The sequence below is a fragment of the Mandrillus leucophaeus genome, unplaced genomic scaffold (genome assembly GCF_000951045.1).
Source record: "Mandrillus leucophaeus isolate KB7577 unplaced genomic scaffold, Mleu.le_1.0 Scaffold49, whole genome shotgun sequence".
In the NCBI taxonomy this organism is placed as follows: domain Eukaryota; kingdom Metazoa; phylum Chordata; class Mammalia; order Primates; family Cercopithecidae; genus Mandrillus; species Mandrillus leucophaeus.
The window spans coordinates 899091-913872 of record NW_012105253.1 but is presented as its reverse complement, the minus strand read 5'-3'; the positions used below and the strand labels follow the sequence as shown (position 1 = coordinate 913872).

Genomic DNA, 14782 nt, shown 5'->3' with positions numbered 1-14782 from the left:
CTGAAGACATCAGATGTGGGGCTAGTGAGCACTCTTTGAGCTCTCCTTCACTTCTGTGTTCTGTGTTACTATGGAGCTATCTTCTCTCCAGCTTGTTAGGGGAGCTATGGAAGCAAACATTTTGTCTTACTCTGATAAGAGCAGCAGAGTCTGTAGGTGCTGAAAATCCCTGCAAATGGAAAAGTTTTACTTTCTATGTTTCCAGTATAAAACCTTGGAAGATCTCCTGCTTTCCTTCAGAAGAGTCTGGTATTTCCCAAGTTCTTTTCACACGTGTGGCAGGGTATACTTAGGAGTGTGTTAGGTGGATTTGAATCCCACCTCTGCCACCTAATAGCTATGCACTTTTGATAAGGATATGTCTCTAAGCTTCTCAGTCTTCATTTGTGAGTGGGGATAATAATGCACCTCTTAGGATTAAACAAATGAATAAAACAGTTCTGTGCACAGTTCCTAATACATAGAAAGTATTCATTAAACAGAAGCTATTGTTACAATGAATAACAGTACTCAAAGCATCATTTTGACCATCAGGACCACAAAGGTGAAAAACACAAGCTCCTCTATCTCAGCGCTTTTGCCATAGATAGAAATACATGATGAATATATAATAAATGTGTTGTAACAGTAACCAGCAGAAGGTGTTAAGGGGCAGGGTAAGGGGGTCAGAAACACGATGGTGGGGTGAGCGGGTGGGTGACAGGTTTTGAAAATGAAATTCCATGTGTGTAATGAGGAGGGTCCCCTGAGCACCTCTCATAACAAACATTTATGTAACATAGAATGAAAAGAAATTAAATATTTAGGACTCAGTCTACGCAATGCATACAAAACAACATTAAAAGGCCACATTGATAAGGCAGCACAAAAAAACAAAGCATACAAAATGGAATGCATTTGAAAGCATTAAAAATAAAAACATAGATAACACTTTTCCTCAGTATGAAGAAAATAAAACCTTCTTTCTGGCTGGGCCTGCAGCAGCTATAAGCCTTGCAAATCCTTGGGCTCAGAACATCTGGGAGGAGCAGAAGGCGCTAAAGAGAAGACGTGGGGGAGGTGGGGTGTGGAGATTTCTTGAAATAAGCCTTTGTGAAGAGTTGCCTCTTAAATAGGGAGAGCTCCTGTCAACATTGCCGGTCTTGATGGAGGTTGCCAAGGGTGTGCCTTCTCTGCCCCTCCCATTTCTGCCCCTGCTGGGGACAGGGCTGTGGGAGGTATGGGAACCACCAGCATGGTTTGCCCACTTTGAAGCCCCAGAATATTCCTGGTTTGCTTCCTGCCCCTTTCATCACTGACAAAGTTTTTCCTTTTAATCTCCAATCTTTAAGCCCCTAGACTCCTGTGTTCCTCCACCCAACTCTCGTGGTCTTCTAAAGAATCCAATGTGATAATGTGAATGCATCTGATAAATGGCCTTCCTAATGTGCTAAAGAAAAATCTCCCTGCTAAAATGTTATTTTAACTTTTTTCTTTTTAAAGAAAGTGCTCTTTAAAGAGGAGACGAAGCCTGAGCCTTAAAGCTCTAACTGGTTTTGTCTTTTTTTGTTGGTGGTTTTTTTCCCATGTGCTCTTTCTACTTTTGATTTAATCTTCTATATATTAAGTGCAGGGGATTAGCCAGGCCTCAGGCTAGAAAGTCTAAGAACTGTCAGGCCATTGCGTGAGACAGCATCAAGTCCTAAAGGCTGACAATGTGGTGGGCAGAGGCCAGCATGTGTCACTGGGAGACCCCACATGTGGTCTCCCACTCCAAGCGTTGTCACCGTGGAAAGGTGAGCAACATACAGGACATGGACAGTGTCCCTTCCTTCCTCCCTTTCTTTCTTTCCTCATCAGTAGATGTATTGAGTTTCTTCCATGTACAAGGCACTGTTGCTGCAAAAATAACTCTTGTTCCCAACAAATCTTCCACCCAACAGTGAATCCTTATAGCCGTGGTGTCTGAACTGCTGCACTCACGCTGGAAAGCACAGACCTGGGTTAGCGAGGCCAGAATCTGCATCCCAGCTTTTCCCCTGGCTGGCACAGATGAAGGCCTGGAGGCCTCTTTAGTCAAACAGGACTGGTCCTAGAATACCCTCCACCTGGGGTTGTCATGAGGATGGCGTGGGATAATATGGGAGCCTCTGACATGTGGTAGGCGTTGAATAGATTTTTGTTTGTTTGTTTGTTTTTTAAAAAAAGGAGCTCTGGGGTGGAGGAAACACATGGACTCTCAGAAGTGGTCCAGTAGTGTGTCCTGGACTACTAGAGTCCATCCTGTGCCTGTAGATAGGTGAATACCAAGAGAGGAAAGGGCCTCGGGGGAACCCAAAGGAAGAGAGAGCCTGCCTCATCCAACAACGCCCACAGGACCCTTCAGAGCAACCACAGGTCTAGATTGTACCAGTTCCTTTTTCAAGCGTGTAAACCATGTCTGTTACACTCCTCCAGGTCATTGTTCTTAGTTTAGGTTCTCCCAAAAGTGGAGCTTGTGACGGGGACTCTGAGGGAAGCAGGTGTGCAGGAGTTGGAAGCGTGAGACCGGAAAGAGGAAGAAGCCAGTCAAGAAGGTGAGGGAGCCAGTGACTACTGTGAGGTTCAATTCCAGAGGGACCCTCTGAGGAACTGTGCAGAAAGCGTCTCATAATTACTCTCCCAAAGGATAGGGCTGCTGCTCTCCATCTGTCACCCTGTCACCCCCTTGGTTGAGAGCTGCTCTACTGTAGTTGCTCAGCGTGGGCTTAGTGGACTTGGGAAGGGAGTGGGGGCAGGGAGGGCTGCTGGGTGCTTGCTGTGGGCACTATTGGCTTGCCCAGGAGAGTCCACTGCAGCTTCAGCTGCAATCAGAGGTGAGCAGAGGGAATGTGGCACAGGACACTGAGGGCAGTTTCGTCCACACAGATTCCAGACTCATTTTAAGGCATTGTGTGAACACAGTTTGTGGGTGGGAATTCAACCATGGTATGGCTTTGCTGGTAACTCTCAGATATGGCTTCGGAGAAGAGAGCAGCAGACACTTGGAGCCATTACTTAATTTACCTAGAAGATCATTTGATCAAATAGCAGACCTTGATATCTATTTTTCACTCATCCAAATATAACTGAGGGCTTCCTATGTACCCATTGCTGTGCTTGGCTCTGGAATAGAACGTAAACAAAAGAAATGGCTTCTGACTTTTTTTTAAGAGACAGGATCTTGCCCTGTCACCCAGGCTGGAGTGTGGTGGTGTGATCACAGCTCACTGAAGCCTCAAATTCCTGGGCTCAAGCAATGCTCCCACCCCAGCCTCTTGAGTAGCTAAGACCACAGCTGTGCAACACCACACTCAGCTAATTAAAAAAAATTTTTTTTATAGAGACGGGGTCTCACTTTATTTCTCAGGCTGGTCTTGAACTCCTGGCCTCAAGCGATCCTTCCACTTTGGCCTCCCAAAATCCTGGGATTACAGGCTAAGTCACAGCACTTGGCCTGGTTTCTGATTTTGATAAACTCCGTCTAGTGCTGGAAACTGTTCTTTGAATAAAAAAGGGTTTGGGATTAAGGGAGTCTAGGAAAATCTGCTGTAACTGTCCCTTTTTGGGGGAGTCACAATGTATATTAAAAACTCTTAAAGTCCTGCAATAAGGAAGCCATTTTATACTTTGTTTAACTCAACCTCTCCTAAATACATTGGGCCATCACATTCCAATCCCATCTCACCACTTGTGAAGTGATGGGGGGAGAGAGTTCCCACATTCCAATTCCTCCTCAGCCACCCTGTCAGCACCAGGTGCCCCGGTGCCATTGTGAGTAGTTAAGGGCCTTGCCTTTGCCTTGGGTGCTTCATCCCTTCTCAGCATCTGTGCTCTCTAGGCATCCTCTGTAGCTGAGGGGCCCTCCATCTGGAGGAAGGGGATCTGGGATCTCAGCCCTTCAGACTTATTTACAAGAGCTTTAGCAATGGGTGTCCAGGAGAACAATATTTGATCCAAAGGAATGACTCTCTAATGGAGATATAAAGTACTACAGCATTTGTTTAGGGAAGATAATTTTAGATGGGCTGAAGTTAGGTCCTAGCATTGCCTCTAAAACCACTCTGCCTAGAAGGGCCCTGCTTAATATATATTACCCTTGAGTGATAGACTTCTTTGACAAGCACTCAGGAAGCCCTGGATTGCTGAGAGCTGATACATGTGGGAGAAAAGCTGCCTGCTGGCATTGCTGTAGGTGTGACCAGACTTCAGAATTCAGTGTCACTGCATGCAGTTTCTCTGCCATCTCTGGCACCCTCCCTTCCTTGTTCTCTGTTTCCGTACATCAGAGCTCTTGTTCCACCAGCCTCCTGGGGGTATTGTGTGTGAAAATTTATACTTGATAGACATAGATCTGTGTTTATAGCACGATGCAAACATTTCGGTAATATCATTTCTGAGTTCCTGTGTTCATGTCCCTTTAGTCTTAGGACAGCAACTGATAAGAATAACTAATATTTATTGAGCACTTACTACTTAGTACTTGATGTGAGTTGTCATGCTATGCTTGGGTCTTAAAAGATTTGAGATGGAGAAAAAGTAATGGAACAGTCTCTTCCCATTGATGGTTCCCCATGTCTCCCTTTGCCACCATGGAGCTCTGGGAAGGAAGAATGTGCTAGCATTGAACTAAGCGAAAACTAGAGTGATGCCTTTGGAAGTGGAAGAGCAAGGGGAGATGCGAGAGGAAGAGCCCTGGAGAAAGAGAGGAATGAGCTGGGTGTTTTGTCTGCCTGTCCAACCTGGCCTCTGCCTTCTGCATCTGCTCTGAGCTCCTGGAGGCTGACCTACCCTCTGGCTTCTAGTTTGGGTTGTGCTACTGGGAGGAACTGATGAGAGATTGAAGGTTGGAGCAGTGAGAGGTTGGGTGTTTCTTCCCTGTCACCTCACCAGAGGTTGGCTGTGACTCTCCACCAAAGGCTGCATCATCTCTGTCCATATGGCCACCCTTGCCAGGTCCTGGTAACAGCTTCCTCCTCTGCCCCTCCAGGCCTTGGGGTCATACCAGCTGCTTCTGTTGCCAGCCCTGGGTCCTCTGCACCATCCTTCACTGGTCTCTTCATACTCTGTGCTTAGCTTTGTAAATTGCCCTCCCTGTTTTGTTGTTATTGTGGTAAGGACATTCAACAGGAGATCTACCTTCTTAACAGATTTTCGAGTGTATAATAGTATGATCAAGCATAGGCACAATGTTATACAGCAGATCTCTTGTTTATCTTGCATGACTGAAATTTGTATCTGTTGAATGACATCTCCCCATTTCTCCCACTCTCCAGCCCCTGGCAACTATGGTTCTCCTCTCCGTTTCTATGAGCTTGGCTAGTTTGAGAATTCATATAAGTGGAATCATGCAGTGTTTGCCCTTCTATGACTGGCTTATTCACTTAGCATAATGTCTAGGTTAATCTGTGGTTGTCACACGCAACAAGCTTCCCTTCTTTTTAAAGACCGATTATATGGCACTGTAGGGATGCAATGTTGGATATCGCATGGATACACGTTTCCTTTATCCTTCATCTGCTGATGGACATTTAGGTTGCTTGTATGTTTTGGCTACTGTGAATAATGCTGCAATGAACATGGGAGTGCAGATATCTCTTTGAGATAGTGATTTCAATTGTTTTGGATATTTGCCCAGGAGTAGGATTGCTGGATCATTCGTAATTTTTTGAGGAACCGCCATACTGAGCCCCAGAGTGCTGCACTGATTTACAGTCCCACCAATAGCATGCAAGGGTTTTGCTTTCTCCACCTCCTCGCCAGTATGATTTATTTATTTATTTTGATAATAGCCATCCTAACAGGTATGAGGTGATGTCCCCTTGTGGTTTCAGTTTGCATTTCCCTGATGATTAGTGATGTTGGGCATCTTTTCCTGTTGGTCATTTGAATGTCGCTGCCTTTGGAGAAATGTCTGTTCACATCCTTTCCCCATTTTTTAATCAGGTCGTTCTTTTGCTATTGGGTTAAATTGTCCTTTTTTGAAACTCTCCTTAATTACCTCTGTCTTGCTATGACCCTGACATATGGGCAGGAGGGGTCACCAGCTCAGAAGGCAGAGCACGACTGAGGGTTTAAAGTGTCCCACCAGGCCAGGGGTGGTGGCTCACGCCTGTACTCCTAGCACTTTGGGAGGCAGAGGTGGAAGGATCACTTGAGCATGGGAATCTGAGACAGCCTGAGCAACATAGTTAGACCCCATCTCTACAAAACATAAGAAAAGGCCAGGTGTAGTGGCTCATGCCTGTAAATACTATAATCCCAGTAATTTAGGAGACTGAGGTGGACAGATCACTTGAGCCTGAGAGTTTGAGACCAGCCTGGGCAATATAGTGGGACCCCATCTCTACTAAAAATAAAAAAAAGAATGAACTGGACATGGTGGCATGTGCCTGTAGTCCCAGCTATTGCAGAGGCTGAGCTGGGAGAATCACTTGAGCCCAGGAGCTCCAGGCTGTAGCAAGCTATCATTGTGCCACTGCGTTTCAGCCTGGGTGACATAGTGGGACCCAGTCTCTTTTAAATAAATAAATAAGTCTCCCACAGGGGGCACAGGAAGGAGCCACCCCTGGGGTCTCAACCAGCCAGTCCTCCCCTACCTGAGGCTTCTGGAGGGAGAACGGAGGCTCTGGGCTGGAATGCAGGAATTTGGTGAAGAAGCGTTTGTCCTTCCTTCCTGGGAAGGCCGTGAACTTCTCCATTGCCTTCCAGGTAGCCCCCTCTGCATTGCGTGCTGCAGGAAAACCTGTTTGTATTAGGAAGCCCACATTCTGGGCCTACTTATTTGGTGCCCAGATGGTTCCTGTATTTACAAAAGCCCAGCACACTGACAGGACCTGCAGACACATGGATAAATATTTTCCTTTTCTTTTTAGGCAATATTTGAATCTTTCAAATTTAATTGCTGTCAGAGGCAGGATGCTTGCAATCCCCGAGGCAAAGCAAATAGCCAGGGCCTCCAGCGGGGCTGTGGTGGCTGCTCCAGGCAGGCTCCCCAGCCAGTCACCTGCAGTGCCTGTGGTCTGGCTTCTTGCTCTTGCTGAAGGTCAAGGGCCTCTTCCCTCTCTGGCTGGGTGGGCTGCGGTTGGAGGAGGGTAAGGGAGCTGGCTCCAGCCTGCCTGGAACCAGTGGCAACTTGTTGAGTTTCTGTTGAGGCTGAGAGAATCTGACCTGAGCTAAGAAATCAGGTGCTTTCCTCACACAAGAGTGAGTCACCAATCTGGCCATTCCCAGTGGGACCTGGTTTTGTGTCCCAAGGCTGGGTCTTAGAGGTGTTTTGTTGAATCTTGAAATTATTGTAGGTAGGGCTGCTGCTAGCTCGTAAGGCAGCATTGTGCAAGTGAGACAAAGGCAGAGCTTCTGGCAGGGCAGCGCCCAGCAACCCCCAGCAGGGTGCAAAGCTTAGCCAAAAGAGGAGCAACTGAATTTCAGTGCCCAGGTGTCCCTGGGAAGTGCCCTTGTGCAGGACACAACCTGCGCAACTGCACATGTCCGAGGCATGATGGTATTCTTGTTATAGCCTTCTACACTTTATATCTTCCTTTCCTCTTTCTTTGATTCCTTTTCTTTTCTCCCAAAACCATTGACCTAGCTGCCCCTGGGGCTACTTTTACCAAGTCCATTGAGGCACTGTTCTGTGATCATACACCATTTTCTTCTACCTCACTGTGATTAATAAGCCTCTCCTTGTATTGTCCAGGCAGGGAAGAGGCGTTTGCTATAGACTCACAGAGTTCTGCAACAATCGCCTCCTTTCATTCATTAGATTCTAATTTGCCTCAATTATTTTAATTCCTTGCATGTAATAAAAGCAGTTGGATTCTTTACCCACTGCAGTCTTACAAAGAACACCTCGTATTATTCATTTCTTTCCTCAAAGCACATGTTATTGGTGCTTACCTGGTGCTAGGTGCTGGGAAGATAAAGATGAATGAATAAGACAACATCCCTGCCCTTGAGAAACTCATAATCTAGTCGGGGAGTGAGGCATGTAAACAGATAAATCACAGTGCAGGAGTGTGTTTGCTGCAGGAAGGACAGAAGCAGGGAAGCTGCTGGTGGAACGCCTGCTTCTGGGGTGCAATCTAGATGCAAGGAAGGCTTTGCTGAGTAGCTGCCATTTGAGCCATCTCTTGTGATGAGTAGGTTTTTGCTCATCCTAAGGGAAAGAAAGGCAGAAAGGAGAATAAATGCTAAGTCAGGAGTGAATATGGTATATTCAAGGTAAGGTGGGAGGTTCACCTGGCTGGAGCCTGGGGTATGTCAAGGTTGGGGCCTGAAGGGAGCTGGGACTTTATACCTGAGGAGTGTGGGGTTTATCCTGTGTGTAAAGAGGCCAACACAGGGCCTGTGAATGGGGTGTGACATTATCACATTTTCCTTTATAGAATACACTCCACATGGGAGAGTGGCCTGATAGAGGAGACTCTGGTTAGACAGTCCTGGATTTTAATCTTGGCACTGCTACCTCCTTCAGTGAGTCATTTAATCTCCTCATGCCTTCACTTTCTCAATACAAAATAGGGATGAGGGGCCGGATGTGGTGGCTCATGCCTGTAATCCCAGCACTTTGGGAGGCTGAGGTGGGCAGATCACCTGAGGTCAGGAGTTCAAGACCAGCCTGACCAACATAAAGAAACCCCGTCTCTACTAAAAATACAAAATTAGCTGGGTGTGGTGGTGCATGCCTGTAATCCCAGCTACTTGAGGGCTGAGGCAGGAGAATCGCTTGAACACGGGATCATGCCATTGCACTCTAGCCTGGGAAATAAGAGTGAAACTCTGTCTCAATCAATCAATCAATAAAAATTAAAAAAATAGGGATAAGGATGGTAATGCCTACTTAATTTGGTTGTAGAACGGATTGAATGATTAAATGAGTTGATATCCATAACAGAGTTTCCCACCAGTGGAATAAGTCCAAAACCCATAAATAGATTCCAGGTGTGTTGGAAACCCTGGCTTCTTCAGTGCCCTAGGAGCCTGGACAGAGCCGTAGGCAGCCTCATCTGTTCACTCCAGGGTGCCTTGTAAACATCTTCTGTGTGTGCACTACAGCATAAGTGAAGTTGGAAACCAGTGGTCTACAGCCTTGGCGAGTCCCTCCTATCTCATAAGTCCTTAAGCGATGTGGTTGTTGACTGTATCAGGACAACTACTACAGGAGGAGGGGAGATAGACAGTAGGTGCGAGACTCCGGGGACATTTCTGAAGTAGACCTGGCAGAATTTTGTGACCAGCTGGATGTCAGGAAGGTGGGGCACCCTTGAGGAGGAAGCAGCATTCGCAATGACTGCAGGATTTATGATGTAGACTGGATGGGAGGTGATGCTATTAATGGAAATTGTTATGGAAATTAGAGCATGTGGGGTTGGAGGTGTGAATGTGAATGGAGGAAGTGGAGACTGGCTGGTAGACTCCTTTTTCAACAAGTTTTGCAAGTTAAGGAAGGAGGGTGACAGGATGAAGGCATGAGGAGGAGGTGTGCTTAGGGGGAATGCTGGGGGCATGTGAGAGGCTTCAGGATGCTTGTGGGCTAAAGGAAAAGAGGCAGCAAAGTCGAAAAATGGAAGATGCAGGAAGAGCGCATACTACTCTCTAGAATGTGCTTCTTGGACAGCGTCAGTCCCACTGGAGGAGTGTCCGCCAATAACTGGCAACTGGGCAGTTGTCCAGATATGATTTACAAATAGCATCAGTTTTATGAGGCACTGTCTAAATTATTGCACTTCACCAATTACAGGTTCCCTGCTGACAGTGGGCTGGGGGTCAAACAATTCAATCATGTGCCACCACTTATAAATTGAAAATCAGTGGGGTGCAAAATGGATTACCATCAAAATCCATTCAGGTGCAAAACCAAATTTAAAACCCCCTAACCTTTAAAAATCACCCCTTTCCTGATTCTTCACAATGCTCTGACATCGAGTCTTTATATCCCCCAGATGAGCAAGCGTCAATAGATATGGCTGCAAGAAACCAAAAGTAATGGGGGAAGAGCTCCCCATCGTGCCTTCCTTTTGGAATTTGCAAACAGGGTGGATTTATGCATTAATGCACTGGCAATTCTGTTAGTTTCTCCGAGGCAGTGGTTCTCAAACTTAAGTGTGTAATAAAATCCCTGGAGGGCTGATGTAAATTCAGATTGCCAGGCTCTACTTCCTAGTTTGACTCAGTAGGCCTGGGGTTGAGCCTGAGAAGTTGCATTTGTAGCAAGTTCCTAGGGAATGCTGATGTTGCCGGCCCTGGGACCACACTTAGAGAATCTCTGCCCTAAGATCTAAATTTGACAATCTAAGATATATTTTGAGAATCCACTAGGAAAGCATGCTTTGATTGGTGTTAAGTCTGTTAATAAATCAAAATTTTGTTCAAGAAACCTGAAAGGAGACTGGTTCAAAGAGACCCAGATTAATCTGAGTGCTTTGTGTTCAGAGGTGAGGTTGGGAGGATGACATTGAGAGGATGGAGGCCCCCCGCACACCATTCCCCCAGCTCACCATTCCAGAAAATTGTGTGTGCTCAGAGCACAAGTGATATCATTAAGGCTTAACAAAGCCTGCTCTCTGCTGGTCCCTGGATGGAAACTGTTGATGTCTTTTGATGCCAGACTTCCTCTCTTGACTTGGAAGTTGATTTTCCTGGGAATGTTAGACAAGCTGCTGTCAGCCTAAACATTGGTTCTTCCCACCTATGCATGATCCCAAAGATGTATTTTTCCATCGAAATCAATGCTATGTGATTGTAGTTCTACTCTCTTGCTCTTTTGGAGTTGAAGGTATTGTCTTTCTGTAGTTGTCACCAGGCCCAATATGAAATGTCTTCTTCTCCAGGATGGAAAAATTAATCCCAGAACTAGTCCATATGTGGTTGCTGCTTCCTTAACATTTTGTTTCCTGTCTCTCTCTTCCAGGAGAAATTGAGCGATGCACGTACATCAAATACCACTACTCCTCAGCAACCATCCCCAGGAACCTCACTTTCAACATCACGAAGACCATCCGTCAGGACGAGTGGCATGCCCTACGTAAGTGCACCTGAGTCTCGGTGGCTGTGACTGTGCCATGAGGTCCCCTTTGGAGGGATCGGAGGATTGGATATGCCTCCTTCTGGGGTCTCTGGATGGTCTCAGAACATTGAGATGGTTCCGTAAAGTGCCAATACCTTTGGGTCAGAATTGCCTCAGTTGGTTTTGATTGCATTATAAATTTGGGGAGTTTGCGTCTAAAATTAAAGAACAAACCAACCATCAAAACTACAGAAATGACTAGCAATTAGACAGTTACCTTATTTCACCACCCTGGTAGGCATGTAAGATTTCACCTACCTGACTGAACCAACTCTTGGGATTTATTAATAATTCCAGCCTGTCTCCAAGTTGCTTGGAATATTATTGTGGTAACCTGTTAGTCCCTTGGGTTGCATTGGTAAAGGATGAGACCAGCTGGTGGTTGCAGGATGCATCACATTGGAGATGTGCATCTGGGTAGGTCACTAAGAAGTAGGATGTGGTCTTTAAATCTACTGTTTACCCTTAAATGATAGGTTTTGGAACCCTGGTTCATGTGCAATTCCTCAGCAAAGATCAGAATATCTATGTGCACTGGTTAGGGCATTTCTTGGCCAGGGATCCTCAGAGACTTAAATGACAATGAGAGGGTTAGTTAATAAGCAAACAGAGTTTGTTGGCTATTTTTACTCTTCTCCTCCATTGGGATACACTGCCTGTCTGTGGCAGGAGAGCTTTGCTTCCTGCAGGCGCAGTTCTTCAAGCTGACACATTCTTACTGTCAGCAAGTTCATGCTGCCTCTATTGATTTGTCATGCATTCATAGTCCATCTTTTTTCACCATATTTTGAAAGGTTAAAATTCTGTCGGCCTCTATATGTAAAGGAGGGTTCTTTTATTGTTTCCTGATAGTAAAGATCTCTTAATTGGTAAACTTTGAAGATGGTAGATCTCTAGGTGGAAAACATCCTGTTCTCCTTATAGGTGCTTAGTTTTCTTTTTCATGGCTTAGGCCCACCAGGTGTATTCTACTTTTGGGATTGGCTTTAGTTAAACCACCACAGCTTGGGGTGGGAGTGGGAGGTGAAAGAGACAAGTGAAATTAAACAATCATTCATTGGTGTCAGGAAGTATATTGTGGCTGCGTGTCCAGATGATTGTCACTAAATACTCCTGGCCTGAAATGATGGAGCAGGTGCCAATGGATGAGGCAGCATTCACCAGGCTGTTTCCCCTATAAGCTTTATCCATTACTAGAGACACTAAGCAGCACATGGGGATGGAGAGCTAATGTTCAAAGAGGATTCCATGTGCTGGCATTGAGCGAAGCGTACCACATATTTAATTTCAATGTTATATTTGCCTTAGAGACACTAGTCATCAGGGTTATTAATTTCCTTTTGGAGGTGGACATGTAAGGACTAAAATGTAGAAATATACAATATAACTGCTTATTTCCCACAATGTATTAGTCTCATATAGTCCCTTCTTAGGAGCCTAAAAGGAATGTTCAAGATTGATAAGACCTGTTGATTAACCATTGAAATCTAACTTAAGTTACGGGGGTCGTAATAGGATTCAGAATCTAAGAAGGAAGAAATTATTGACATAGCAGCTTCAGTTCAAATTAACTCAATTTAACCAAAGAGACCCTGTTTCTTTTTGTGCCAGTGAACACCGAGGCCACAGAGGGCTCTTTAAGGAGCTCAAGTTTGCGGGTGGAGGAGGGTGGGGGATGGGGAGAGACATTCATAATGCAAGTCATTACAAGGCAATGTGATAATTACAATATAGTAGAATTGCTTTAAGCAGGTAAGATAATTTGGAAATTTTTTAGCAAGAAGGAGAATTATTTTAGTGTAAGTTGCACAGAGACTCTTCAAGGGAAACCTGGTAGAACTCTTTTGACTGCACACACTGTAGAAACCTGGAATTCAAAGAGATTACCTAGGGAGGCATCACTGGAAACACGTCACGAGGCATCGGCAAAGACAGAGAGGAGAGGATAATGCCAAGGTTTGCGGGGTCTTCTTTGAGCCCTGCGTGTCTCCAGGTTCTTATTCCCAAACTGTAGTGCTGTTGGGTTCTGCAAAATCTAGTGTGCAGCCTCTGCTGTGAATTGGGGTGACAGATCTATTTTTAACTGATAAAAGCCATCTCAACGATTGATATATGAAAAGGTCTCGGGCACTTGGTGTGGGTGAAGTTGAGGCCACCTTTTGGTGAGGGATTCATCTGCCTCTTTCACAAAGCCGCCTAATGGGCTGTTAAGCAGAGAGAGGGAACATTTGCCATTTCTGACATCGATGACAGTTATTTTTAGCCAGAGGGCAGGTGAGCATCTGTCACAACTGAATTTGGTACTAAGTGTAATTGGGAATGCTGACAAGAGGGGAAGCATAGGAAGTGTCGATTTTAATTTTCAGTGGTCAGATATTGATGACATTAGGTGGGAAGTAGGCACATAAGCCCCCTTTGAAATAAAGCAGAAACAATTAAATATTAGCAAACTCCTGATCAAATACTGGAAATGAAAAAAAAATCACAGTCTGATTTCTTTATTTGGTTTGAGAGTTCTGTCCTCTTTAAGTGAGATCAAATTAACTAATTTCATCCTAGATTGGTTATCATCTTTATTATTATTTTTTGAGATGGAGTCTCACTCTGTTGCCCAGGCTGGAGTGCAGTGGCACAATCTTGGCTCACTGCAACCTCCGCCTCCTGGGTTCACGCAATTCTTCTGCCTCAGCCTCCTGAGTAGCTGGGACTACAGGCGTGTGCCACCATGCCCGGCTAACTTTTGTATTTTTAGTAGAAACAGGGTTTGACCTTGTTGGCCAGGCTGGTCTCGAATTCCTGACCTCAAGTGATCCACCCACCTTGGCCTTCCAGAGTGCTGGGATTACAGGTGTGAGCCACTGTGCCCAGCCTGGTTATCATTTTATAATTTGACCATAACATCTTGGATTCTGTAATTTTTCCTGCTAGATAGTTTTTGCCAAAGGAAGAAAATTTGATTCTTTTCCTGAAACACTTTCTGGCAAATATTTGGACTTTGGTTAAACTTGAAGTATATATTTTTCTGCCTGTCTTTCTCTCTCTCTCCTTCTCTCTCTCTCTTTCTCTCTCTCTCTCTTTCTCTCTTTCTCTCTTACTTTCTTTCTTTCACAGAGTCTTGCTCTGTTGCCCAGGCTGGAAGTAGCTGGGATTACAGGCATGTGCCACCATGCCTGGCTAATTTTTGTATTTTCAGCAGAGACCAGATTTCATCATGTTGGCCAGGCTGGTCTTGAACTCCTGGCCTCAAGTGATCCACCTGCCTCAGCTTTTCAAGGTGCTGGGATTACAGGTGTGAGCCACTGCACCTGGCCTAAATTACATACTTTTCATCAGGAATTTGCATGTGGCCTCATCAGCAACCATTGATATAGAAATAAAATTTTCAAGTAGGAAAAGGCACAGTTTGGTTTAAAACTACATTGTGGTTTTTGAAAAGTTAAGCCTACCAATGGGAGGCTTAACTTCTGGTGCATGTGCTCATACACCTTATGGTTGGGTGACTAGGAGGTGAAAGGATAGAAGATACTGGAGGCCACTAGGCTTACAAATCTAATTGTAGAGAGAGAATAAACTCCATAGGGAGTAAAGGTCAGAGGATGAAGCCTGTGTGTGTGTGTGTGTGTGTATGTGTGTGTATGTATGTGTGTGTATGTGTGTGTATGTATGTATGTGTGTATGTGTATGTATGTGTGTATGTGTGTATGTATGTGTGTGTAT

The 14782-nt window shown here is 45.2% G+C and overlaps 1 protein-coding gene across 1 annotated transcript in view; it reads left to right on the top strand.

The window, feature by feature from the left end:
- Positions 1-14782, top strand: part of TMEM178B (transmembrane protein 178B) — a 405320-nt gene that overhangs the window by 128504 nt on the left and 262034 nt on the right. The window contains exon 2 of the mRNA XM_011995441.1: positions 10910-11023. Coding sequence (XP_011850831.1) covers positions 10910-11023 — 114 coding nt within the window. The remainder of the gene's footprint in view (positions 1-10909; positions 11024-14782) is intronic.